The sequence below is a fragment of the Notolabrus celidotus genome, chromosome 20 (genome assembly GCF_009762535.1).
Source record: "Notolabrus celidotus isolate fNotCel1 chromosome 20, fNotCel1.pri, whole genome shotgun sequence".
Taxonomy (NCBI): Eukaryota; Metazoa; Chordata; class Actinopteri; order Labriformes; family Labridae; genus Notolabrus; species Notolabrus celidotus.
In genome coordinates, this window is record NC_048291.1 from 22,292,781 (window position 1) to 22,320,513 (window position 27,733).

Sequence of the window (27,733 nt, forward strand, 5' to 3'; positions counted from 1 at the left end):
AGCTACAGATCTGCGCATGACGTGACGTCCTCTGTGGCGCTGCCTGCACGCGGGAGTCACTCAACCCGTCTGTGCAGGATCATTTACAGTCTATGTGCAGGATACAGTAACTTGCTTCTATCTTCTATCAGTTTTTGGTCTTTCTTTGTTCCTTTTAATCGATTCAGAAGGCAGAAATTAACCAGGCAAGCATTCAAACGCCAAACAGTAGTCCTGCAGTAGCTTCTGTAGCTTTGTGCATCCTTTTATTTTGTTTCAGGACTGTTTGCTATCCTTACTTACCCTCAGACAGGTGATATGTTGAGCCCCAAGCTGCTGACCCTGGTGCTGGTGGTCCGGCCCGGCAGGGTGCTGCTTGGCATGAAGAAGAGAGGATTCGGGGAGGGGAAGTGGAACGGGTTCGGGGGTAAAGTTCAACCTGGAGAAACTATTGAGGATGCTGCGAGGAGGTAAATTTAGCCTTTCAGCTCAACTCTGAAGCCCAGGAGGCCAGTAGATCAGAGTCACTGAGATTTTCAGTTGTGTATTTGCTGAATGAAGAAGCAGACTTAATCAAGAGACAGTGATGCTCAATAGGATGTAGGATTAAAAGGCAAATATTTAACATGTTTTGGCAAAACCTGATTAAAAACAAGGAACAAAAGCAGGACACAGTTTGCAAGCATTCGTCTTTATTCTCAAATAGTAAAACATTTCTTTGCAAGAATAATTAAATCCTGATTATATATCTCAATTAATTAATCTATGCTTCATATTCACATTACATATTCTCATCACAGCTTTGATTTTGCAAGCAATCATACTTACATAATATCATTGCACTTCAAGCATGCATATATGATTTAACATGCAATAAATGAAGCTGCGTGAATTGCACTTTAAGGAAGAGAAAATCTTAATCAACTCAAGATTTGAGTTCATGCAGTCATGTGAGCTTCACAAAGTGAATAGTTTGGAGTATGGTGCAAATGATGCGTTGCTGTGACCATCAGTCAACAACAGGAAGTCTGCTCTAAAGCAAAAGGAAGGAAGCCTTGAAGGCAATCAGACCCTTTCCCTAACTGTTTCCTCCCACAAAAAGAAAAGAGACCTGCTCAACCTAAAGAGCAGTGTAAGGATAAATACATCATTGAAATATTTAGGCTATGTTTTCTTGCAATTGAACATGATCCCTCCGTAGAGCTGGACAGTTTTTGATCATGGAAAACAACAACCTTTTCTATAAAACTCAAAGACAGTCAAAAAATTAAATGAAGTTCTAAAGAAAATATCATTGTGAGTGACTATGCATTTCAGTAGGCCACACAAATAGAAACACTGACGTCCTCACTTCACTATCCTCTTTGCTTTTAGTGCTTGTGCGAAGTTTGCCATGAGTTTATTTCTAATGTAAACAATATTAATTATTAATAAGATGTTTTCCCTTTTAGAGAACTGCACGAAGAAAGTGGCCTAACGGTGGATGATCTAAAGAAGATCGGGAACATCAAATTTGAATTTGTTGGAGAGACACAGCTGCTGGACGTCCATGTTTTCAGAGCTGATGATTATAAAGGAGAACCCACAGAATCAGAGGGTAGGTCCAAACTGCATCGCACTGAACTGTGACTGTGAGTATGAGAACTGGTAGTGTTGGCAGATAACTCCAGCTTAAGTCATTTCTAGGAAGTATTTTGTTGCTGATACTTCCAAGAATGGGACTGCTTTTAAATACAGGAACCTCCTTTTACCTCAATATTCACTCCAGACTCCCTCGCTTTTATGGTTTTCCTTAAATTTAAACAACGATCATCACAGCCATTTACTCTAGTTTGTTTATGAATACCATTTTAAAAACAAATAGTCTACAATGATCCCTCTGAGCTGAGCAGTTACTTTAAACTAGATTTCTTTTTTTTTTTTTACAGACATGCCTGTTAGCAAGCAGAGCATATTAGCTAAGGGCATAAATCTGTAAGTGTTCTCCCAGTAGTAGAGTTTAAAGACAGTAAATACACCAAGGGAAAGTAGAGGCTCTGGGCAGAAAGAATGCAGAGACCTGCAGACCTCTGCATTTCCTGTGAGTTTAGTTAAGTTCAACAGTGAAGCTTGAAGTCACACAGCTAAGCACTGGAGGAGTTAAAAATCAGTAGGCCAGAGTCTCCAAGCCAAGAGAAGCCAAACAGCCAAGAGCTGAAGAGATCAAAAAAGCAGGCTTGAATGAAATGTGCTTAAGACAGAGAAAACAGAGAGTGCAGAGCTGCTTGCCCTAGTTTGATCAGATAAAATGTAACAGCTGAAAATTAGAGACTGCTATGACTTAGAGTGTGTTTTCAGAAGCATTTAATATCAATACAAAAGAGAAAAATGCTTTACTTGTCAGATAAATGTAAGATGTTATTATGTCAACAATTAGGGCCCGTTTCCACTAATGTCACTTTCGGCAATGTCAGCGTGTGATATCTATTTTTTAATTATCTATCCATGTTCAGCATTCATTCCTCAGCGTCCCAGGTAAACATGTTTTTTTACTGCTTAGCACTCTGAAGTTGTTGTCTGATTCACTTCTCCCTCACAGACCAACCAGAATCGAGAAAAGGGTTAGGCAGATGATGAAAAAACATGATTCCTTTCTATTTTGGGGTACATTTTCCTTGAATAAAAGTACACATGAAGCATTTAGAGTAATTGAAAGCAAACTTAGATTCCACTACCCCAAAAAACGCAAAACATGCAAGACAGCTTTCATAACCTAACAACAGTAAGTGCTGTTGAGAAGCATTTTGAAATTGAGGTTGTGGGTGCTGCCAGCACAAAAAGCACCATCAGTGGAGACAGGCCCTTATATCTGTCAGCATCTTATTGTTTTTCTTGACCTGATGCAATACTGATGATATAAACAAAATAAAAAATGATAAAAGTAATTTCTGGTAAAGAATATATAACAGTGTTTTAATGATCTAATACCTTATAATCATTTTCTCGTCTGTTTTGCAGAAATGAGACCTCAGTGGTTTGAACTCAACAAAATCCCCTTCAGTCAGATGTGGGCTGATGACATCCTGTGGTTCCCCCTGCTGCTCCAGAACAAGAAATTTGTTGGGTACTTTAAGTTTCAGGGTCATGATGTGATCCTCAGCCACACACTGGAGGAAGTGGAGGAACTCTGAGACAGCATCAGAGAAAGTGAATCCGAGGACGTTAATGAATGAGACCAAAAGAAGTATCAGAGTTCCAAATTTCTCCCTTTAAACATTGATGATGTCACGCTGTTCAGTTTGTTGTTCAGTGTTATATGTTGGAGGGGACAGTCAGGCTTTGAGGGTTTGAGGCAGCAGTGTGTAGGATGTGGGGGCCACTAGTGGGGAGATTGCATCCATATCACAACCGCTTCCATCGGCTTCTTATTTTTATAAGAGCGGGCTATTCAACAGTGTTTCAAAAGCCAGAATTTGAAAAGTCTGCTGTAGAGTGAAGTGGTTCATCTATTCTGGGCCTCTGATGAAACATGGAGGAAATTGTGGAACAGAACTCCCCTTGCAGATATAACAAGCTTATCCTGAGGCAATGTAAATCCAACAGATCTTGTTTCAAAGTAATTTCTGTGATAGTGATAAACTACATATGTAGAGGATACCAGCAAAATAGATCCAACCAGATCCTACACACTGGTCTCTAAACACAATCATGTTGGCTTTGAGGTTAAAGATAAGATTACTGTTACACATTAAGGTTATTAGAAAATAAAACTGTTGTTTTCATATCATAAGATCTCAAAAGGAAAAACTCAAGCAGGAATAAACAGACAGAAATATCCATTCTGGAATTTTATTATTTAGAATAACTGATTTAACACAACTTCTGGAATAAAATATTTACAGTATCTACAGAAATACTCTTATTGGGTCTCATATTCTGTGCAAGTCATCATCATACTCAATATTTTTTTTAACAAAATGTCATCACTGGATGCAGCGTTGGAGTTTCTTCATAAAATAAATGTTGAACTTTCTATATAAAAAAGAGCCTGCAGCATTCTTGCATCATTCAGCACAGTCAGTTTGGTGTGTTTGAGATGAGATCAGTAGGTGACAAGTTCTTCAGGCAACTTTCAAAGCACGCGCCTTTAAATGGCAAACTGTCCCTTTGAGGTTCTTTTAGTCAAGAGGCGATGTCGTGACAACATAAGTGTGAAGTGTTCAGTTGTTTTCATGCTTGATATCTGAAAGAAGAAAGTCTAATAGTGTCTGGAAAAGAATTCAGAAAGATCCAAGCTAGTGTGTGCTACTACAAATCAATTATTCATTTCATCTAATCTATTTAAAGTCTACAATCTCGCAGTGATTTCAAAATAAAAGTACTGATTATTTCATTTCAATTGTGTAGAAATCCTGTTGGATGATTTTTGCAGCTGTGTTTCAGGTGAATTTCTTTCATTTGTCTTTGGCAGTAAACATATAGCTTATAGTGTTTTGTTGACATTAAACAGCTTGTGCCAGAGGTTGTTGTTTTAAGTCTCAGATATCTGCCCTTTTTAGTATTGTTCACTTTGAGTACAGGCTTTTATAAAACAGCTTATAACATAGAACTGTAAGTCTGAAGCAGAAAAGGCAAATATGTTGCTCCACATCCGAGGCAAACTATAAAAGTGAGAGAAATACAATAATTGTCCATAAAAAAATGTAAAGCATGCTGCTACACATCCTTAAAAACCAAAATATGTATCAAAAATACACTGCTGTGAAGTTATTCAGTGAGAAAACCAGAAACCTTCAGGACTGGAGATTCAAAATAACCTCATCCATAACACAGTATAACTCTAGTTCTCTCTATATCTCTCAATAAACTAATTGAACATAAAGGTAAAGTTATAAACTCATGTCTTAGGAGATGAGCTGGAATGCAAAACATACTGTCGTCCTTCTCGACTGAAGGGTCGGCTGGTCCCTTGTAAAATAACACTTAAAGGATTTCTCCTCGATTGTTAAGTGGACATTGTTTCCTCATTAAGCCGAGCATGTTATGTCAGATGTATGAGCCCACTCTCTTATCATGTCACATGGTTGATGATCATATCCAAAAATAATTCATGAAAATGAGGCTCATTTAAAAAATCCTCTTACTGAATGGAATGTATGACGAGTAAAAAACAACTTGGTGAACTTCATTTTTCTGTAGCGAGTTACGTTCCAAGTTGTGATCCTCCTGTGGCAGTGTTTCTCTTCTTTCACCTCCAATACTTCAGCTTTACATCGGGGGCTTCAATCCATTATTACCACCAAAGAGACACCCAAGCTTTGGCTGGAGTTCGTTCCAAACCTCTCCCATCTGGAAGGAAACAAGCAAGTCAGTTTGTTACAAGTTTTGAGGCACAAAATACAAAAAAAATGCTTTGTGGTGTGCAGGAGGTTGTTATGTATTAGTTGTAAAAACCTATTTTAGCAGAATTATCCTAAAGTTCTTTTAGAGCTAAAGAAATCTTCTCAAAATGTTTTTATATTGGATCTTAGGTAAAAGAGGCTCAGCCAGAGGCAACTAACTGAAGAAATGTGTGCTTTATTGATCTAAAAATGTCTTCGCAGGCATGTGGGAGACTCGCTGGTTCATGCCCAAGATGAGGATATTATCTTCACTGTGTTATCATCCATCATTATTAGTTATTTTCTAGACTTTAAAAGGTTATTTAAAACAGGTTTGACCCTCAAGGAGCAGCACCACATAGATGTGGAGAAGCATCTAGTTAGAAAATGATTCCCCGACAAGCAGCCTCACCTCTCTGTGTCCTTGAACCTGGGAGTTTACAAAAGCGCCCAGAATGTGGGATGTGATTGGAAGGTAGATGAAGATAAGCTGCGTCTCCTGGTGAAGGCAGAACAGAGAGAAGTAGTTCCGCAGCTCCATGGTCTGAATGGCGTTTTCTTGCTATTAACAGAAAAATAAAGATAAAATTGTCATCATGCAAATGAGTGAAATGATCCTCAGGACGTAATTGTCAGATTAGAACCAGGAGGGCTTTAATCCCCAGACATTACCCTATTTCTATTCCTCTATTTTCTAATATCTCTTTTATCCATGCTAGCTGGGAGGCTGTTCTGCATGATGATCATACAGAGGGTAATTTCCAGTCGCTCAGACATGCATGGTCCCAAGAGGATGGATCCTAATTAATCTGGTCATCCCCTCACTTTTACCAATTGAAGGTGAATATATTTTATGTTTATAAAAGACAGGTTGACATGAACATATATGCTTATATATGCTTTTTCGTACCAACCCGTAAAGAAAGTTGTAAAAAAAAAAGGTAAACATGACCATTAGCATGTTATTAGCTTCTAAGTGGGTGTGTCAGCATGCTAATATAAGCAATTGTAATGGCATTCCCAATATGGAAGTCAAAGTTATATCTATATATTTGTTGATACACTAATCTAACACCTAATGAAAAAAGGAACTCAGAATCTGAAGCAACTGAATCACAGTGACCTGACAGCGGCTGTCAAACTGAAAGTACTTTGGTCAGATAAATGCCAAACTGTTCCATATTCTCAAGAAAAACAAGGACTAAAAATTTCTGACCACAATGCCCAACACAGACAACAACAACACGTACTATGAGGAAGTACAGTCACAAGATGGAAACCAGCAGAGATACAGCAGGACACAGCAAGGCGCTGTAATTGGTATGTAGGCCAACTTAATGGACCTTGGCTTAGTAGCCTTGTTTGACATGGGGATACGGCTCATTTGAAGTGAAAGCTGTTACTAATGAAAATATATGGTTGTATTAGCCCGCCCTCAGTAAGTAAATGAATATATATCTAGATTCTATTGGATAATTAGAGGTATTCGAAAGAAGTGTTTAATGTGAAATCATGTTGAAAGAGAAACACAGATTTGACCGAAGGACATTCTAAGTGGAGTTATCCATACAAACTATATTGAATTAAAATATGAGATTTTCATTGTAATAAATCTGGTAACATCCTGTCAGTCTCAAACATGGAAAGAGATGGAATGATAAAGATCGACCACCTGAACTATTCGTGATTCTAGCTGCTCCACGGACGCCTGCTCTTTGGGCTGCACCGTGGCGGTCATCATCTGCCTCTTCATCATGCCGTATTTGTGCAGAGCTCTCTGGTGCTCATGCAGCACGCCCTTCTCGTGACGCTCACACAGATCCTAGGGAAAAAAAAACAAGAACACACGGTCACATGAAGCTCCCTTTTAATTTGTCTGCAAATGGTAATGTGCAGAACAGCAGTAAAACACAGTTACCAATGATGTTGGGAAATTGTATACAAATGATGAAATTAGCATATATGAGTTAAAAGATTTGGATGAGGCAGTGGAAAATGCTGCTTTATCTTCTAATGAGTTCCCTTATTATCCACAACACATGCATCAATGGGAACAGCATTTCTAAGACAGAAACACTGGTTGTGGTCAGGAATAATAGGATGCAACTTTGTTTAATTAGTCACAATGTAATGCTCTTATTTGTGTTCCTAACTAAAATTGAATGTACTGAAAATATGTAGCTCTGGTTGCTCTGAAAACATGAGGTCCTTATTATGGAGTTTATGATTTAAAATAAGTATCAACGCCTCATAAAATGAGCGTTATTAACTTGCAACCTGAGACATACTAACATCAGAGCAAAGTCACCAAAGTGGACTGGTTAAATGAATCTACTCACTCTGTAGGATTGGAGTAAATCCAGGAAAACATTCAGTTTTTCCACAACATCATCTTCTTCCCGTCTGCCCTGAGGATATTGGCAAAACAGAATTTATTACAAGTTTCGGTAAAGCACAGTCTGGCAGGTGGTGCAGGTGAAGGACTCAAGGCTGTACCTGCTGAGCAGCTTTGTCAGAGAGCACAGCAAACTCCACAGACAGACTCTTCAGAGACTGACGCAGGGCCCCCCAGGTGCTTTGAGAGGAGGCCAAGGAGGGAAGAGATGAAGAGTCTGAGCCCAGTGAACTGCAAAAAAAAAAAAGCATTATTACAGAGGCAGAATGAAACTTTATAATATAGCTGCCAAACTCATGTTAAGCTAACACTCATAAAACAGACAGAAAAACAAAAGCATTGGAATGTTATTAACATTTGTTTTTCTGAGTCCCAAACCTCTGGGTACAAGAAAAATACTTTATGATGAAATACCTGAGCTCTCTGCCAAACATGAGAAGATCAGTGGCGTTCTCCTTCGAGCGCTCTGCCATTTTCTCAGCTCTGTCACGCAGTTTGTTGAAGCTGTTGTGGATGTTTCTGATCAGCTCTCTGCTTGTTGAGAACTGGGCTTGTATGTCAGCAGGGAGATATTCCTGTGAACAGATCAAACACAGCTTTCTGAAATGTTTTGCAGTTGTAAAGTTGTGATCATCGTGAGGAGTGTAAATCAGAGTTATTATTCTTGCAGACACTGTGACAAACCTTTGCCAGGGTTGCGATTCTGTTGGTCATGAACTCATCGCCTGTTTTCTTGTAAGTGTCACGCAGCTTAGTCTGAACATCCTGTGTGGGAAGAGGGGTGAGGAAAAAGACACTGAGTGGCTAGAACAGGATGCGTTTCACTCTCAGTCATCATGATGATAACGCTCATGGTGCAACAGCCACGGGGCAGAACAGAACAAAGCAGCCAGTGATAAAATGACAACATACGGAGCCGCTGAAGGTGAGGAAGGTCTTCACCAGCTCGTCCTCTGAGAAGAAAGGATGCCGCGAGACCAAGTTAATGAATCTGCCGAGAGCTCGTCGCCGTCCCTCAATGAACTCCCGCTCAGAGACTGAGGTCAAGACTGTGGGGAAATAACAAAAAACAGTGAGAACACATGTAGCAGTTTGACCAGGTGTGAGAGGACTGAGATTAAATAACAGAAACATAAAAGGGAAATCAAACATCCAATCTTTTGGCTCCAGAGTGAAAGCAGGGCAAAATCAAAATCAGCAATGCCTCAATATCAGCTGATGTCACCTGAGCTAGAGCTGGCTGGTGCTGAGCCATAAACTGGCAATGGACGACACAACCCTTCACCTAAAGTGCAGCCAAAACATCAAGAGCTCCCCTTGGTGACAGCACAGTTTGGTTACAAAGCCTACCTCCTCTGTTGTGTTACGTTGTCCATATTCATATACAATCAACTGGCTGAGGAACAAAATAGAGAAGTCAGCTTACCAAATCTCTTTGGCAGCTTCTTATGTTAGCCTCAAGCTAGTGGTTGGGAGCTTTATTAGCTTCTGAAAGCATAACCCACCACTTAGGTTTATCTGTCAGTTGTTAAAATGAAATGTGGATAATAGAGGCACTGCGTTTCGACCAAGGGGCAACCTCTGGAGTTGAAGAAGTTTTTTGTTTTTTTAAAGCGCAGTACCTTGAGTGTCCACTGGTGGCTAGCTCCAAAATCCCATGAAAGCCCAGGAAAAGATGTAACATTACAAAGTCCATTATAACAGCAGGGATTTAACATGTTTACAGTCTGGTACTGAAAATGTTTTTTTCTCCATGTCTACATTTTGTTTTCTAAACTTATATTGATTATGTAAAGGCTGAGTTATATATAACCTATGCAAAATTAGGGGCATGGCTAATTTGACTGACAGATGAGATCATTGTAGCTGTTTGTCAGATAGCCAGGCTTTGTCCTCAACTCCACTTGCTTAGACGAAAGTTAGCAGGAGTTAGCATTTCTGATATGGCGATCGCCATCTTTTGTCTTCATAACACCTCTTCAGAAACTACATGGTGACATCGCTGAGACTGTGTTCATGTTTTGTACAGTCCATTGTTTTCACAAGGAAAAAGAACGTATGAAGTTAGATGCTGCTTATTTTAAATAGAACATCATTCCTAATGAGTTTTAAAATGTGATATAAGTGCACTGCTAAAATTGCACTCTATTTCAGAATTTTACAACATCCTTGAAACTGAAGCAGATCTCGAGCAACACATGTAAATACGTTTACAGAAAATAGCACACATGTTGGGAAGACAAATTAACTTATCTGATATTTTTTGACACATTCTGTTGAAGATCTGTAACTGAGTCCAATCCAGTGTTTTACACAGATTCCACAGTGTGCTTGTGTGTGTGTTCGTGTATGTGTGTGTGCGTTGACATGATTATCATTCCAAAGCTACAATCAGTCATTGAGAGCTGAAATAGGCTCATTTTATGCATCACCAGTTTCCTTGTTTCTGTCAGGCAATCGCTCTGATAAACGGTAATGATGGTGTTTGAAAGAACAGAACCTGCAGGAATAACCGTTTGGATCGAACTGAACGTGTATTCTTTATTCTCTAAAAACTTCATCAACCAAAGCCCGCTCAGCCAACAGAGCCCCCTGGATATCCAGCACAACCTTAGAATAAAGCATATAATCCCCATCAAAAAAATGGCTTGAGAAATGATGAATGAAAGGAAAGAGATGTAGAAACAAAGAATCACGAGGGAAGCTGTGGTTAAGTCAAAGCTCAGACAGAGTAACATACCTCCTTTTAACATTCTTTTAGGTGGCAGTGCTGGCACCACTCTGTAGGCAAATCTCTGGAGCAAAACCTCGTGGAAGACATCAAAGTCGCTGTAGCGTCTGTACACTGATATCTTGTATCGCTAAAAACGAAAAGGAAATAAAGAAAGTAAGACAAAAGGCACCAAGTTTCAACTTACATTACATTTGTGAGAGCAGAAAGGCCAGAATCAGTCATTTTCTACTTGCTAACTGCAAGTGTTTACTTAACAAAAAACAACTTGCACAATGTAAATGGACTTCCATGATAAATGACTTTCTGAGACAATTAGCACAGACATTTTGTTACTTTAAACTCTTTTAAATTCACAAATAACCAAGGAATGAGTTGCAGGAGGAGAAAAGAACCAAGCAAACAACATTCATCATCTATGTCATCAAAAGGTGAGCACACTTTTAGCTTTATTTGTTGTTTTTGTCTACGTCTCTCTAACACAATAATTTCCATGAACTAGGTTTAATGGAATCCCTTGCCTGGCTGGTGACTTGGTACTCCACATGTTTGAGGAACAGGCCCTTCTTCTCAGGTATGAGCTCCACCTGGACCGTGTCTCGGGCCAGCAGTTTGTCCAGTGTCTGGGACAGCGTCAGCACATCCTCCTGAGCCGGCTGCATCCTTAATGCACTCAAATCCCTCGGCTCCCCAAGCTGAGGTTTTGGGAACTCTGTTGAACACACAACCAGAACTGACTTCTAATATTTGTATTTCAGATTAGTCTCAATAATTCAAGACTGTATGAATTGCGTAGCGAGAAGGAATGCTTGTGTTTAAACCACATATCTTCTTTGAGTAGATAACAGCGTGTCTTGCTCTTTGTTTCTAGCATGCCCTGTATTGTGCATAGCGCCCATGTGATCTTTTATTCCCCAACATTCCAAGAAGGTCATGAATTGAATGTAATGCACTACGACAAACGCAGAAAACTTGTTCTTGCACAGATGAGGAAGTGGCATGCAGCTAGCTGCCACATTGGCCACACCTGAAATAACAGAGAAAGCCTTAAATCATCACAGAAGGTTGGTAATGGATCCAACTCGAGCCAGCATAATGGCTACCTCTATGAAAACCAGAAAATTCCTCTCTATCATCTTCCCACTGAGGGACCAGAGAAAGAATGCAACACACACACTGCTGAGGCTTCTCTGCTGAAATAAAATACATGATATAAAGCTAAATCAGATCAATAGCTTTTCTTATTTCTTCTACTGTGAGAAAAATTCAAAATGTGGACTCAAGCTTTTTATTCTGTTGACATACATTTAAAACGAAAACTCCCAAATATCCCTGAAGTACTTAACACTATTGCAGTATCATGCAGTATATCTACGTGGAAGCAACAGGTGGGTGTATCCCAGTGATAAACTGTCAGAGAAAACCTATAGGGAATGAACCCTGAGTACGAGTGAGCTCATAAAAGAGTGACATTTGCCCTAAACAAATGATACACAATACCTGAGCAGTAGGGGGGTGGCTGAGAGGACACAGAGAAACTGTCGAGCTACTCATTAAGTCAAACATTTTATTGTTTTGCTGTCATTGCACCACTGTCACCTACCTTGTATGCAGTTCTCCAAGAGTTTGGGACTTGGTTGTTTTCCTTTCTGAGCAAAAGCGATCAAAGCAAGCGCTTTGTAGAAAGACAACTTGCTTAGGAATCCGTCCGTGGAGTCTACATGCTCAGCAATCTGAGGAGGACACAGACAATCTGACATGAAGGTCATCTTTTTTTCTCAGTAAAGTCTAAATTCAACTGTGGTTTTACATTCCCCCTAGTCTAAAAAGTGCTCACTGGACACAAAGGTCAGGAAAAAGGAAATTCTACAGAGCTGTGAGCTGGCTCTGAAATATTTTGCAGAAATGACACACTCAAAGAAATTTCACAACACTGACTTGTCGTACCATTAGGTTATATGTCAGCATTAACGTAATCCAATCTGACAAATCATGAATCATCTCACAAAAAATCTAATTACCACGTCTTTCACAGTTCGATAGATAGCCTACACAATGCTTGTGCCAACTCTCTAACAGGATGTTAAAACTATAACTACATGATTTGGAATACAACAGAATAATACAGAGAGCTCTTGTTGTTATTGCACATTGTAAAATGAATTGTACAGTGCCTCTCTAAAAGAAAAACAGTCAACACAGACCCACATGCGTGCAGCGAACCATACATGCACATTTTAAATAGTTATGAAAAGAGGTAGTGAAAAAAGTGTAATGAAGAAAAGAAGCGGTGCAGTCAGTGAAGTCTTAAGTGTTATGTGACCTTTTGGATACACAAGATTTTTATTGCAGATTAAATGTTATTGCTCCATGAATACTATTTCACATTAAATGTCCTTACACTGTGAATATTTTTGCACAGTTAATTTTATTGCACCACTTTGAATATGCTGCCCATAATACATTATTACTCCTTTACCATAATAACCAATGGGCAAGATATTCAAAGTAGATTGCCTTATATTGATTATAAAGTATATTTAAGTCTTTAGCTTATAATGTATTCATGAGTAATAACACAAATCTCAGGATTTATCATTTTCAAAACAAATCAGCCCTTTTTTGTTATGGATGGTTGGATGACATTCACCTCTGAAGGTAAATTCAAGTTATAAATATAAAAGCAGTTGTCTGAAACTGTGATTCCCTGCTGTTATTGTTAGGTGGTGCTGCTTTAAATTTCATTCTAAATGTATGTTGTAGTCTTTAATAGACTTTTCCCTCCTGTAACATTTTAATGATTTGTCCCCCACATTCCAACAAAGTGTGAGCCCCTCACCTGGCCTAAAACCGCCTTGGAGAGATCGGTCCTTTGAAGCAACCGCTGAAAAACTTCAACCTGCACTCTGTCATCTGTCCTACAGCAGATGGCCTCATATACTTCCCTGTAATAGGCAGGAACTGAGCCTAAAAGAGGAACAACACCTATGTAGCATCACAACCACCCAAGGATAAGAAATATATGATCACTGGCAGTATGTCCCTGATCCTTAATGACCTTACTATGGGACCTTGTTATGTATTAGTGGTACTAACTGCTGGGATTATGGTGATCTTATCAGCTTTTATAGGACTAGTTTATTTCGCATCACATGGTTGTAACAGAAAGGCAAACCAGCAGCCAAAAGGCAATAAATACAGTGTTTCAGCACATTATCAGACTAATCGTAGCTTCAAAGTAGTGACTTGTAGCTAAAATTAAGACATCAAATCAAACTATCTCTGTTGATGTTCTAAAGTATAGCAGCCTGCACAAGTGGCATTTTTTTCACGTGGCAGGAAAAAACACAACATGTAGCTTTATGGTCATTTTGCGCCCCTGACATTACTTTTGCAGGATTATTAACTGTCACTGTTGCTCATCGCATATGAGGGGAACATCAATAAGTTGATCGAAAAGTGATACATCTTTCTTGGCTGGGTTACGGATTGACTTCGGTCCGAGATCTTCATGTACCCAAAAGTTCTCACTGGTCAGTTCTCATCGCGACTTCAGCAAACAGAATGATCCTTCTTTAAATACAACCAGCAGAACATTTCTCATACATGGCTTCACACTACGACACTATTCAAAAACAGCTCAGGAAACTAGATGGCAACATTGTGTAATGTAGTTATCGTACTATACCTTCATTGATCTCTCCTGCCATGGTGCAGTCTGTCATGTGAGCACAAGAGCACCTCCATGTGATTTCCTGCAGAAAAGAAAAAACAAGTCATTTATTTCTTAAAGTTGTAGTGAGCGTTGGTTAAAGTCCAAGTGGAAATTGGAGCTGTGACTTCCTGCACTAAAATGTAGCCTACAAGCTTATGAGGGAGTCATATCCAGCTGTAAACTTCAATTTGAAGTTTTAAAGTGTGAAGAAGAAGCGCAAGTGCTTAGGTTTATGGCAAAACATTTCCTTTTTAACTTAAAATAAATCAGCGACCGCGAAAATATTCAAAGTGTAATCAAACAGTCTGGGATGAGATCGGTAGTTGGACCTGTTTATTTCCTGGTTTCATTTGTGCACGTTTCATTTTATTTGATTTTGTGTTCCTCATTCTTTGTGCCAACCAAGTTTACACAGTCAATGGTGCGGACCGAGTACTGGTGCATTCTGGTACCCCTCGTAAACTTCAACTTCTCCATGGTGGTTGGCATTCAATTTATTGGTGCATTCACGTAACATTTTACTCCTCGTTACTCATAGATTTCGACCTGAAAGAAATCTGCCTACTTCTCAATGGCATACAAATGACCGTTTTTACACCAATTAGAAAAATTACAGAATGATAAAACTTCTTTTTCTTTTAGTTTAGGTTTGATAGGTTTTGTTTTTTTAAACAAAGCTTATATATGAATTTTTCAATACAACAGTAATAATTCACAGTGATGACATTTGTACTGATTAAGAGAATCCCCCACCACCCCCACCCATGGTAACATTTAGAGGGAATATAACTCAATATCACAACAGAATAGAATTCTTACAATATAATTAAATAAAACAAATTAATGCTATTGTTTTCTAGGCTGCATAAACATTACACAGAAGTGACAGCGTGGACAAAGGAGACACCAGCCGGAGTGATGAAGCAGCAGAGGAAGTGATAGTGAGTTGAAAATGTGTGAATATGTTGGTACCATTTCCCTGTACATGCTATGAAAGTATCTAGACCTGTTACCTGTGTACTGAGAAGGGAAGGAGAGGGAATATAACTCAATATCAAAACATTACAATGGAATGAAATAAAAACAAATGAACAAAATAATATTAATAATAACAATAATAATATTAATAATAACAATAATAATAATAATATTATTAATAATAATAATAATAATAATAATAATAATAATAATAATAATAATAACATGAAATACAATAAATATATGAAACAGATGAATTGAAATAAATACATAAAATAAATAAAGTAAAATGTTATGGGTTAAAACAGTACACCATTATCCAGGGCATAAACAAGCACTGAAACACGCAAAAGAGGGGAGCAGCAGCATGAGCCAAAGGGGCAGGGTCCTTCCAGTTTGACTCATTTGCCTATTATTACTTACATGGACATGAAAGGTTACTCATCCACAAAATTAGCAGAGCTTAAAACATCAACATGACTCAGAAAGGGCTGCCATATCAATAAAAACTTATTAGCCGATCCCCTGACAGTAGACCTTATCTTCTCCAGCTTTACAAAATGTAACATGTCTCTAATCCACTGTTTAAATGTTGAAGAGTTACAGTCTTTCAATCTAATCAAAATTTGTCTTCTGGCTACAAGTGTGGCAAAAGAAGTAAAACTTTGTGTGTACTTGTTCAAAATTAGATTTTGTGTCACCACACCAAATAGCGCTAAAAAAGCAGACAGTTCTAAAACTCTACCTGTAGTTTTGGAAAGTACATCAAATATTAACAGCCAAAAATTGGATAACCCAGGAAATTCCCAAAACATGTGAATTAAAGTGGCTTCGGGTTGTTTACAGCGATCACAAACAGGCTTGGGTTTGTTACAGTGGCCCTGAAGGACAAAACTAATTTACAAAAGATGAAACACTTTTACAAAGTTGGAGACAAATTTACATTTTGGAAAACATTTTTACAATTAATAAAACAAAATGACATGACATGAAATGAAATGACATTACCAAAACACTTTTACAAAGGCCAAAACAAATTTTACATTTAAGAAAACAAATGTAAAAAAGATGAAACACTTTTACAAAGTTGGAGACACTTTTACAAATGACAGAACACTTTTACCGTAGAGTCTGACTTCTATTAGTCTGACTGAGGCTCTGTGGTCTGAGGCCGTTTCATCGGAATTCTGACACATGATGAAGGTTTTGAGGAGATATGACAGAGCTTTTCCGTAGACATGATGCTTTTTCAGCCAAGGTCTGACACCTCACTCTGAGACCCGAGGATATCCTAATCATAGACTGTAAATAAAAATGGACAGCATTGCTCCGCCTCTTCCCGTTGTACGGTTCTGAAGCCAAAAAATCCCGCTCCTGGGTGCAGCCATTGTGCAGCCAGAGCCTGCGAAGCCACTGTAACGAGCTCCGCCCTACAGCGTAGCGTCACAAGACGCTGTGTTTCCTTTCAAGCTTCCCTCTACGGCAGCTGTGAATCAAAGCAAACCCGGAAGTAAAACCTTGCTTTTTAAACTCTAATAACTAACGGAAAAGAAACTTTTCAGAAAAAAGAGGCCTTGAACACAAAACAGTCAAATAATAACTACATATCACCACAGCATACGGATGTGAGAAACATTCGTACCACGTGTATTTATTTTTTAAAGATTGACTGCTCCCCCATTCAAATAAATGGGGAGACAGATTTTTTTACCTATACTGCAGCCAGCCACCAGGGGGCAGACGCTCTGCTGAAAGCTTCACTTCCAGCCGAGCGAGATGCACCCCTTGTCCTAATATGTAAACCATGTCGCTCCGTTTGGCTTCTCTCCATCAAAACAAACTAATTGACCCTCAAACGATCACTTCTGTATCACTTCCGATATTTGGTACATTCCCTTTCCGTAAAAATGAAATGTTAATTTGTTTCAGAAACGGTAAAGTTTCCATCTTTTGTAAATTTGTTTTCTTAAATGGTAAATTTGTTTTGGCCTTTGTAAAAGTGTTCTGCTGATGTCATTTTGTTTTATAAAATGTAAAAATGTTTTCCAAAATGTAAATTTGTCTCCAGCTTTGTAAAAGTGTTTCATCTTTTATAAATTTATTTTCTTAAATGGTAAATTTGTTTTCTTAAATGGTAAATTTGTTTTCTTAAATGGTAAATTTGTTTTCTTAAATGGTAAATTTGTTTTCTTAAATGGTAAATTTGTTTTGGCCTTTGTAAAAGTGTTTTGCTGATGTCATTTTGTTTTATAAAATGTAAAAATGTTTTCCAAAATGTAAATTTGTCTCCAACTTTGTAAAAGTGTTTCATCTTTTGTAAATTAGTTTTGTCCTTCAGGGCCACCGTATTTTATATTGGGTACAAAATGAGACCGTTCGATAGCTTTTAACCAGTGTTATGTTCCTTCCATCCCCCTTTTCAATAATGCAGTCTACACTTTTTCTAATATTACCCGGAGTGCTCATGGTCTTACCACATATGTGCCTCTGGGTGACGCTACTGGGTAACTTTTGTGTTGCTAAGCCGGGCTCTGTGCGGGCCGGGTGAGCTGCCTGCTCGGTGAGTGTCGTGAACAGACGCCGTGTTGGCCCCAGACAGTCTCCCTACACCCGGATAATGGCTGGATGGAGGTCGAGCTCGAAGGTTCTTGTTTGAGCTGTTGCGCTGGAAGAGGACTACCAGAGAAGAACTGAAGGATTGACAAGTGAAGGAAACAGGATGTAATAACTAACCGCAGAGCAGAATGTCAAGTGGAACAAAAGAGACTTCTTGTTGTTCTGCGACTCTCAGAGAACTGAACTAACCAGCAGCTAACCCGGCTAACGCTAGCCGAGTTAAATCTAGCTAACATTACGGGTAACTATGTCTTCCTTTAAATACTGTCTTTGTTGAACGAAATGTGAATTAACATGAGCAGACTGGTGTTTGCAGCTTATTTGACTTTAGTTCTTGTAATAACTAAATGTTTACTTAAGCTGACAGGTTAACAAGCTAACTAGCTCGGCTAGGCGTTTGGTTTCCGGGGGTTTATATCTGCTAGTTAATGTTTGTGGGCTTCTAGCAGGATCAGTGTTTGTCAGGTTACTGAGCTGTTTTTATTGCAGTGCTTGAACTCACTAGCACTGAATGAGAGAGTTAACCCTCCTGTTATGTTGCGGGTCAAATTGACTCTTTTTAATGTCTATATTAGGCAATATATGGCTTCCAAACCAGCTGAATGCAGCATACAAATCTGGGCAACATGTGACAGAAAAGGTGTCGCGTTAATTTACCAACATCCCTTCCTAAAAATTAAAAAAAATTCCAATTGTAAAATAAAATAAACAAAAATGCATGTCATGTAAAACTTTTGTATTTGGGGCTATCCAATGTACATTTAAAAAGTTTTAACATTCATTTTAATGAAAAACGAGTGAGTTATCCTCTTTGAACCATGATCTGTGAAAATTAAAGAACACCAATGAACTAAATCTTGATTTAAATGGTTAGTAATGGAGTTAAAATTTAGATTAAAAAAATGTGTATTGGGATTTTTTGGGGTTCTGACACTTTTGGATAATTGTATATGCCCAGGAACATTATTGCTGTTCCAGAGAAACAAACATTACAGGAGGGTTAAGTATAAGCAACTGTAAAATGATGAATCAACTACAATTAGAGTGAACAATGAAACATTTAGATTGGTAAATTGGACTTTTAGTTGTTAGTGAATGTCTAACTGGAGCTATACTGCTACGAGCTTGATGAGCCTCACTGCTTTTTGTTTTTGTCTTTCCTCTCAGATACAGAGAGAGTTTCTGAACTGGTTTCCTCTCTGTGTTTACAGTTTGAAGCATCTTTGCTATCTTGTTCGCTGAATCAATCCTCTCTGACATTTACTCGCCATGGCAGCAGTGGTTAGCTACTCTCCACCGTGGTGGGTGAATCTCCTGCACAGACTCCCACATTTCAACCTGAAGTTTGAGCAAACGAGCAGTGACTTCCAACCCGAGGACTGGACATATCAACAGGTAAAAAAAAACGTACCTCCTTTCCTACTTTCACACAACCATAGGAGTATTTATCATCAGACATCCTAAATATTCTGTTAGACACGTTTACATAAATGAGTTGATGGTTTGAGTTCAGAATCTTCATTTGAGTGCAGGTTCATAACATCATTGTGATCAAATGTGCAGCATTACATTAAGATTAATATTACACAATTTTTCAGAGACAGGTGACTTGCTAGCACCTGTTCACTCTCTTCACCTTTCGAGCCATGTCACCATCTGTGTGCAGCCTTTATGTGCATGTCTTGACCTTTTCTAGACACCAGCCAGATGGCTTGAAGTTGTCTGATCCAAGATACCTAAGTTGACCTAAGCACATTTGCACACATGGTTCATATCAAAGAGAATCAGCTTGATGATGGCACTTTGTTTTATTAGGTGAGGTGGTAGTATCTGTCAGGGCAGTGGATGGCTGTGATCTGAAATCAGTTCTTAATGAATTGTGTTAAAGCTCTTCCTTTGTGAAACTGCAGCTTTATAAAACCTCTGAGGGACTGGTTATTGATGGGGTTTAAATTGCGTTTCAGAGACAATTGAGTGCAAAATATGCCACAAGAGATTGAAGGTTAACTTTTGATGCAAGTCAAAAAAATGGCAGACATCAGTGGAAGTCATAAGACAACAGTACTTCCTCTTTCACTGCTGAGGTATGACTCAGAAAAGCAGAAGCACCATGGGAGTCATGGCCCCCTCATGGGGAAAGGGAAGGACTAGACATGCATAATCTTCGTTGGAAGGGATGTGTGTGTGACAGGAAGAGGGATCGAATGAGTCAAACTTACACAGTTCCCACATTCTTGTTTTGCTGTTACTAGCTTGTGAAATGTTGACTGACATTTAGATCTTGAACTTGATCAGCTTCATCGTGTAATCAATAGAAACGGGCTGTAGTTAGGGCTAGAAGATTATTCTTGTTGAATACATAGGTCACTTGAAGTGGCCATAGATTTGCTGACAAACAAACATAAACACGCAACATGCATGTTAAAGGGATACACGTGTTCAGCATAAAGGGTGGATTAATGCTCATTATATGAAAATGCACAGCTGTTTGAGTACATTTCCTTACTTAAACAAAAAAAAGAGGTCATCAGCTTGCTTTACCAGAACTGATTGCCTACTGTGATGACGGGCTGCTTATATCCAACGCTCTCACTCTGCCTTCAGGGGAAGTCTTTACATGTGCAGATGGCTGAGCTCTGAGTGGTGCTCAGTGATGCTAGGACCTCGTCATGTTGGTGCATCATTGGATGTTTTCTAACTGTTGAACTGTGTCTTCCAACATACAGAACCTGTGTCATTCAATGGTATTAGTGTCCGATTATCCATTCTGTCCTTTGTTCGTGTCACAGTCCACACTTAAAAGGATTTACACACAAGTATAGTCGCACGAAGCACTCTGTTGTCTGTCTCTGCTTTGGGCCTTTGATTGTTAAGAGAGCGAGTTCACGAGCAGCCAAGATGGTTGACAACCACAGCATCAGGGCATGTCTGCAACTGGGATGCAGTGTGGAGAAAAGTGAACAAATAGAGGAACCCTGCAGGGGTTTTTAATGAAACAAAACTGGCGGGATGGAAATTTGCCCCAGCCGTGAATCCTCAGGAGTGTACAGTGAACACTGGGGCCCTCTGCGTGACCTACATAAGACGTGCTGCTGTTGGCTGAGAGGTTTCTCTTTGATAGTATACTGCTTAAGTATGAGCCTTCAAATTCTGCCTATACAATGTGATGGCAGCTTTTACATGGAGCAGAGACCTCAATTTTTAATGCTTTGTTTTTGTATTTCTTTAAATTTCATTTCACACTTGGTGCCATATTTGGACACAAATGAACTTCTGTTTTTTATCAAAGCACTCTTTATTTATTTTCTAATCAAAGCAAAGAGAAAGACAAGACTTCTTATTTTAGATATGTGGTCTCCTAACTACAGTCTTAGATCCTGATACTTTGGCACAAAACTTGCCTTTAGTTTTTTTTTTTTTTACTTTATTGCCACATTTTTAAAACAACAGGCAATTTAAAATACACAAAAACAGTTTCACCTCAAGATTTATAGAGATGGACATCCGAATAGTAAATCATAAAAGTCCTTATTAAAATAATCAGTAACTGTTCTCCACCTTCTTTGAAACTCAGGCAGTGTCAGCCGTAGCTGGGCAGTCATATGTTCCATTGTGTAAACATGTTTGACTTTTTGTAACCATTGGTCAACTCAGGGGGGATTAGGCTTCATCCAGTTTATAGTGATTGTTTTATTTAGCAGTCATCAACAAAATGTGCAGAATAAAACACTGATCCATGGTAAAGAAGTGTCCAGAACATATTTCCAACAGAAACAATAAAGGGTCCATGGGGTTTGCCTTTAGTTTAATTTAGCACCATTGTAGCAAAAAGTGGAAAAAAAAAAAAAGTATATTCTAGCTTCTAATGGATATTAATCAACATAACATTGTAATATATCCTGCAGTAGAGAGGGCGATCTATATCAATGCTCAGCTTCAAGCATAGTATGTGATGTGTTTTTATGTGGCCTTTTAGAGGCCCATTATCTCCTCTGTTATTGATGTGTAAGTAGTATCAGCCATGAAGTTTCCATAACTCTGTCCTTCTGTCCATTAGTCCATCCTGTTGCTGGGAGGTTTGGCTCTCGCCTGTCTGGCCCTGGACCTCTTGTTTTTGTTATTCTATTCCATCTGTCTGTGCTGCCGGCGGAACAAAAACCAAGAGCAGCCCGGCGCTGACTGCTGCTGCACGGCATGGTGTGTCATCATCGCCACACTCGTCTGCAGGTGAGTACAGACTCAGATGAGACTGCTTTGAGACCCTCAAGCAGAGCGAGCTGTTCAGTTTGTTTGCATGTGTTTCTAAAATCTTTTCACCGAAAAATGTAGTGCAAATCACATCAGACAAATCAGATGGATGTTTAAATTGTTTCATCCCCTCGATCTATCCAGTTCAAGATGCTATGGTAAACAAAGCACCCTCCAAGGAAACAAGCTCAAACTAAAACATCAATTTAAAGAGTTCCACCTAAACTGAAAGCCATGAGACTGAAGCATTTATTCAGTGATCAGTTTCAGCCATGCTCTGCTCTATATTGATCCTCTGTTTTACGATGTCACTCACTTGTTTTAACAACACATTAGCCATCAGCTCTCACAACCTTCTGGCTCATCCATGTGGCTGAGCTCCATGAGCACCACAATGACCGCAGAAAGACTACATTTGAATCGTTTGAGGGGATTTATCTGCTGGTAGGAGGAAATCATAACAGTTACCACTCCGATGATGCCACAAGCAAATAGCTGATACAACCAGTTTACTTTATTCAATTAATGTCGTGCAAAAGACTTAATGAGGTCGACTCAAAGTCTGAGAGGATGCGGTTTGTTAGGTTACCCGGGCACTGAAGCAAAAAACACGGCAGGATGCTCTCAAAAGGAAATGTTGCTCTGTTCAGAATAGAGGGGAAAAAAGCACTAAAAGGTGCGGCTTTGATTCAGATTTGTTTTCACAATGCAGCACAGAACTATCCAGTTGTCAAACATTAACATCACACTGGTTGTAATAACTTAGTTGCATTTGAAGTGTTCAATGTGCAGCGAGGATATCCTGAATCAGATCTGTGTTTGATGATTTGGATGAGGGGTCAAAAATGAAAACTAGAGTAGAACATCTCCCTTCATAGTGCTGGAGGCAATTATGTTTGTGAGACTGCATTGTTAAATCACAAAAGCTACACAAACTGGCCTCAATTCTGTGTTTTGTTCTTTTAATTTTGATGTAAACAGTGGCGGCTATACCATCTGGACCTGCTTTGTCTCCTTGAATGCAAAATTTGTTTCCTGTTTCCTTCCGTCTGTTGATGGGCCACCAGAGAGCCATCACAGCTGATTCAGAGTAGCACAAAAAGCAGGGAGACCTGATGAGTACAAGAACTGCATTTCAATCACTGCATCTGTGTGTGTTTGTACCCATGCACAAATGTGTTTCAGTTAAAGCGGGAAGAGATCAAACACGTCTGCGCTTTTTTTTCTTTTGCTTTTGTTCTTTGGGAAATGATGCCAAGCACAGACTCCATCAAAGCACTGCACCACCGTTGACAATGTTGGGATCATCCCAATATTTTTTTTTTGGTGTTTCCGCAGTTCTTTTGAAATGTTGTCTACGTCAGAGAGAACAGTGCAGAGTTTCCACGGGTTCACATCACAGCAGGGAGGTTGGTTTTGTTTTTGCTCTGAATCTGGCCCTCTTCACCTTTTTCACACCGCAGAGCTTGAGCGGAAGAGATTAGCAGCCCTCTCAGACGGCGGAAAAACCCATTTATTCACTGAGTGCTGTTGGCCGAACACAGTTAGACTTGGTCTGACTTAGCTTGGAGTGATTCACTTATCATGATCCTATTTGATGAAATCCGCTCTGGCTTGGAATGGAGTATGAAGAAGGCCAACAGCTGCAGCACAGGAAGAGATAGCAGCTCTCGTTTCAAATTGTTCCTCCAAGCACAGAAAGGAAGTTTATTTTTGTCAGAGGAAAGAAAGAACCTACTGTAGAAAGAAATATCATTGTTCTATCTTTTGACAGAGAGAGAATTTTGACTGTTTTTTTTTTTCGTGTGTGTTGATGAATCTTCGGAAAGTGTTTCCCATGCAGTTGCCGGAACTGTTTATCTGCAACCTGAGGCCTGTCCGTGCAAATGACAGCCGATCTCCTGCCTCAGTACAGCCTTTGTGAGCCGGGCTGTAGGGTTTGGGGCATAGCTGGTCCATTCCTCTGTGTTTCCATGGTTCTGTATGGAGTCTTTCTGCTGGAACTGAAAGGAGCCCGTTGACTGGGCTCTGAACCGACGGGGTTAATGGAGAGTTCACACGCCTCTCTCCCTGCCTTGCTCTCCCCCTTGCTCGCTCTCTTCTCTGTCTCCTCTCTGTGTCTCTTTTAGCTAATCCCTCCTCCTCACCACCCTGTCTCCCCTCCCTTTCCTTTTGTTTCCCCTCAGCGCTGGCATTGCTGTCGGTTTCTATGGGAACGGTGAGACTTGTGATGGAGTGAACCGGGTGACGTATTCCCTGCGCCATGCGAACCGCACAATCACTGGGGTGCAGAAGCTGGTAAGACTCCAGAGTACAAAATATGCCAACATGTTTAATAAATCATCACCCTTCTGCCATGAGCAACCTTCATTTCCTCATACGGACTCATTCTCTCTCATAATGCCCGTTTGTGCTCTGCTGCGTCCAGGTTTATGACAGTACATCCTCACTGAACCAGACTGTAGATGACAATCTGCAACAGCTTGAGGGCCAGTACGCACAGCACGCCGACTACCTGTCCATCATCCAAAAGCTGCAGGGCCAGCTGGACGAGCTGGTCAGACAGATGGTGGAGATTCCCTTCTGGGACAATACCAACATCTCCCTGGAGGAGCTGGCTGTCAAGATTGAGCTGTATGACTGGTACAGGTAAGATAATGTAATGGTGCAGTCACACGAGGATGCAGGTTTTATTGTTGAAATGTGTGGCATCAAAGAATTGTCCAAGTGACAATACTTTTGATATCCGTGCACACAACGATGCACCAAAATCCTCATCTCAGTAATGTGTGGCAGGAGCCAGAGCGGGAGCAACAGTGTAGGAAAGCACATGGGCACCACAGACAACAATGGAGCAGATTTCCTTCCTTCATTAAACTTTAATGTGGACACACTCCTTCAGAGCTTCACTGATTTGTGAGGACTTTGACGTCATGAACTCATCAGAGAGCCTTCTTGCAGTCATAAAGTTACTTGGTCTCATCCCGGATGAGAGGGTGTTGGCCAAGGACGCACTGTTTGGTTTGTTTAAGAAGTAAAATCTCTGCTTGGATCTGATGTAGGAAGCAACTTAAATCACCTACAGTGTGTACTAAAATTTGAAGTTGCTGAATTTGATTATTTTCTAATATTGAGCTGGTCCACTGTGTTTTAGTGGTCCAAAGTCTGCCGGAGATTTTAGATCATGTCATGCTTTTGGAGAAGCTCTTTGAGAGTGACCTAGAGCAGTAAAATCATAATCATCTACATTTTTCACTTGATCCGACTTTGGGTCCAGAGCTCCTGTAGTGTCAGGTTCTTCTAGCAGGCAGCTGTTTACAGTAGGAAAGGGCATTTCAGGCCAAAATACTATTCATATTCGATAATCATAGGCATCTATTCAACGATTATTTGAATAATCATCATCCCCCATCTCACTCACACACACACACATTAACAGTTTTTGTGGCAGTTGTGTGAACCAGCAGCAGGACGAAGTGCTGCTAGTAGCGGACACTGTCAGCGTCTGTCTTGATCTTTATGTCGGTGTTTCTGTGACGCGGCAGCGTGGTGTGTGTGTTAACATTTTACAGCCATGCTCAGTCTCTAGATATATGTGTGTAGTAGTGTGAGATTCAGAAACTGAGAAAATGTTATGTTTGCTAACACAGATGCTCAATAGCCACCGTCTGGAAGGAATACCATATTACAACCAGGCACCGGTGAAAACGATGAAAATTGTGCTCTTAAAATGAGAAAATATTCAAAGTAACTCTTCGATTTTTAAAAAGTGCCCGAATATTTGAATATTCCAAAATCATTAGCCATCCCTAGTTTACAGTGATATAGCTCTTACAATCCACTTGGCACGACCTGACTAGCATCAAACGGCAATCTTTTGGAAGTTGGTAGGGACCAAAAACAGAGCTAAAAACAAGGGAAATGTCACATTTCACCAGTTGGCCAAATCCAACATATCCATGTAAATAATTTTTGTGTCCAAAACTTGTTTCCCTGCACGCAAGAGGTCCAATAATTATTAATCCATGGTTAAATATAAATTTGTTTGTTACTTTTTTGAATTAAGCAAAAGTATTAAGACATTAAATCATTGTTTCGTCATTAAAACATTCTTACTCGTTCTGAGAATACTTTTCTTGTTAATTTTTGTAGAAGAAGAATGAAACCTTTATGGGCTACATGTCTGTATTATTTGCTGGCTCCACAGACGGAGCTCTTTCCCCCTGCTCAATGGCATGATGTGCTGCTCCCAGCCATGTGTCGTTAATGACATTTGTCTTCACAGGTGGCTGGGCTACATAGGCCTGCTTCTGTTCGATGTCCTCATCTGCCTCCTGGTGCTGTTTGGCCTCATTCGCAACTCCAAAGGAACACTCATAGGGTGAGTCTCATCGCATCATCGTGGACACAGAGTTAGTCAAGGGAGAATGTGTGTGCACCGGGAATTTATATTCGCTGCTGTGACAGAATGAGTGTCGATTACTGCGCATGAAGCCGTCAACTGAGCAGAGAAAACTCGGCATGTTGGTCAGAATAAATCCAAGCTCTAAAACTATCAGCCCAGTCATAATTTATTGAGCATGAGCCTGAAACCAACAGTGTTAAAGTGATTACTAATACACTTTATGGCACACTTAAATCTACAGCTTTGCTTCTTTAAACAGGGGACTGGTTTACATTAAAGAGAGCAGCTGTAAAAATTCTATTTGCATTTTATAGCCACTAAAAATAATGAGATGAATGTAATAGAGTCAACTCAGACCAGTTAGTCCCTGCTATCAGTTTTTACCTTGATGGCAGATTTAAAAAGTGCTGTTATGCTAATAAACACATCCCCCTCTGTCATCTATGGATTATTGTTGCAGATGTGAATGGTGTTGTTGTTACTCGGCATGTTAAAGCTACTTAAACTTCTCACCTCTTCCTGCTCTCCCCAGTGTGTGCTTGTTTGGTGTGGTGGCTCTGGTAATCAGCTGGGTCTCCCTGGGGCTGGAGTTGGCCGTCTCTGCGGTAAGTGTCTCCATCAGAGCATGAGCCTGTTTTCCAGGTAGAGCTGCACAGTTCATTATGCATAATTGGATCACATGGTTCTGTTTGCACAGCCAGGAGGGCAGATTTTGGCTCAGAGTTCCTCCTGACTCGTTTTTTATTCTGTCTCAGTCCTAAGTCAGGGAGTTAAAGAAATATGACCAAGTGAGGAAACGTATAGAAACACAATGTGGACTACACCTGTCTTCAAACTAGCTGTGATGACATTTGTTGTGCTGTCACTTCTGATCACAACAAAATAATTGAGATTATCATTGCACCTTTAATACAGCAGCCTCAGTTCAGAGATGACTGAAGCAAATCATTTGGCTGGTTTTAGGAGGACAAAACTACTTTTAATAACTAGTTTGTGAGATTCCACTCAGCTGAGATGAAGTCAGCATGTCACATGTCGCAGCGTGTAGAAGATTCCATAACTCGCTTACATCTATTGTTGTGTTTGTGGGGTTGTTTGACTCCTTTTCGTGCAGTTTAAAGCTCATGATTTATGTTTCATCCATATTTATCACATGTTTTCTTTCTTGTTTTCCAGACCTCCAGTGACTTCTGTGTTGCCCCTGACATGTATGTCACCAAAGTGGTCAACCAGTACGCAGTTATCAATCAAGGTATGACTCATATGCATGATTTAACATGTATTATATGGAGTTGTTTTGTTTTCA

General features: G+C 39.7%; 3 protein-coding genes across 11 annotated transcripts in view; 2 read left to right on the forward strand and 1 right to left on the reverse strand.

Moving 5' to 3' along the window:
• nudt1 (nudix (nucleoside diphosphate linked moiety X)-type motif 1) lies at nt 1-4,351 on the forward strand. 3 transcript variants are annotated; one of them, XM_034711853.1, is made up of 4 exons: nt 1-185; nt 260-449; nt 1,431-1,576; nt 2,977-4,351. In XM_034711853.1, the coding sequence occupies exons 2-4, from the start codon at nt 298-300 to the stop codon at nt 3,147-3,149; spliced, it is 471 nt and encodes a 156-aa protein (XP_034567744.1). In that variant the 5' UTR covers nt 1-185; nt 260-297; the 3' UTR covers nt 3,150-4,351. The 3 variants fall into 3 exon arrangements, with proteins under 3 accessions (XP_034567744.1, XP_034567742.1, XP_034567743.1); XM_034711852.1 differs by having other exon boundaries at nt 3-185; nt 289-449; XM_034711851.1 differs by having other exon boundaries at nt 2-449.
• snx8a (sorting nexin 8a) lies at nt 3,784-18,226 on the reverse strand. Of its 6 annotated transcripts, none has more exons than XM_034711846.1 (14): nt 17,633-17,893; nt 14,154-14,220; nt 13,305-13,432; nt 12,069-12,198; nt 10,987-11,177; nt 10,475-10,595; nt 8,647-8,783; nt 8,419-8,499; nt 8,149-8,309; nt 7,836-7,965; nt 7,679-7,747; nt 7,012-7,161; nt 5,752-5,901; nt 3,784-5,307 (listed from the first exon to the last, which is right to left on the reverse strand). In XM_034711846.1, the coding sequence occupies exons 2-14, from the start codon at nt 14,188-14,190 to the stop codon at nt 5,227-5,229; spliced, it is 1,566 nt and encodes a 521-aa protein (XP_034567737.1). In that variant the 5' UTR covers nt 14,191-14,220; nt 17,633-17,893; the 3' UTR covers nt 3,784-5,226. The 6 variants fall into 6 exon arrangements, with proteins under 6 accessions (XP_034567737.1, XP_034567736.1, XP_034567738.1 ...); XM_034711845.1 differs by lacking the exon at nt 17,633-17,893 and adding an exon at nt 14,510-14,589; XM_034711847.1 differs by lacking the exon at nt 17,633-17,893 and adding an exon at nt 14,330-14,492.
• The window catches only part of ttyh3a (tweety family member 3a), a 24,652-nt gene continuing 14,460 nt past the window's right edge, over nt 17,542-27,733 (forward strand). For both annotated transcript variants that reach the window (XM_034711843.1, XM_034711844.1), the window contains exons 1-8: nt 17,542-18,015; nt 18,986-19,169; nt 21,832-22,001; nt 24,209-24,320; nt 24,451-24,671; nt 26,308-26,403; nt 26,960-27,032; nt 27,604-27,679. In XM_034711843.1, coding sequence (XP_034567734.1) covers nt 19,044-19,169; nt 21,832-22,001; nt 24,209-24,320; nt 24,451-24,671; nt 26,308-26,403; nt 26,960-27,032; nt 27,604-27,679 — 874 coding nt within the window. In that variant the 5' untranslated portion in view covers nt 17,542-18,015; nt 18,986-19,043. The remainder of the gene's footprint in view (nt 18,016-18,985; nt 19,170-21,831; nt 22,002-24,208; nt 24,321-24,450; nt 24,672-26,307; nt 26,404-26,959; nt 27,033-27,603; nt 27,680-27,733) is intronic.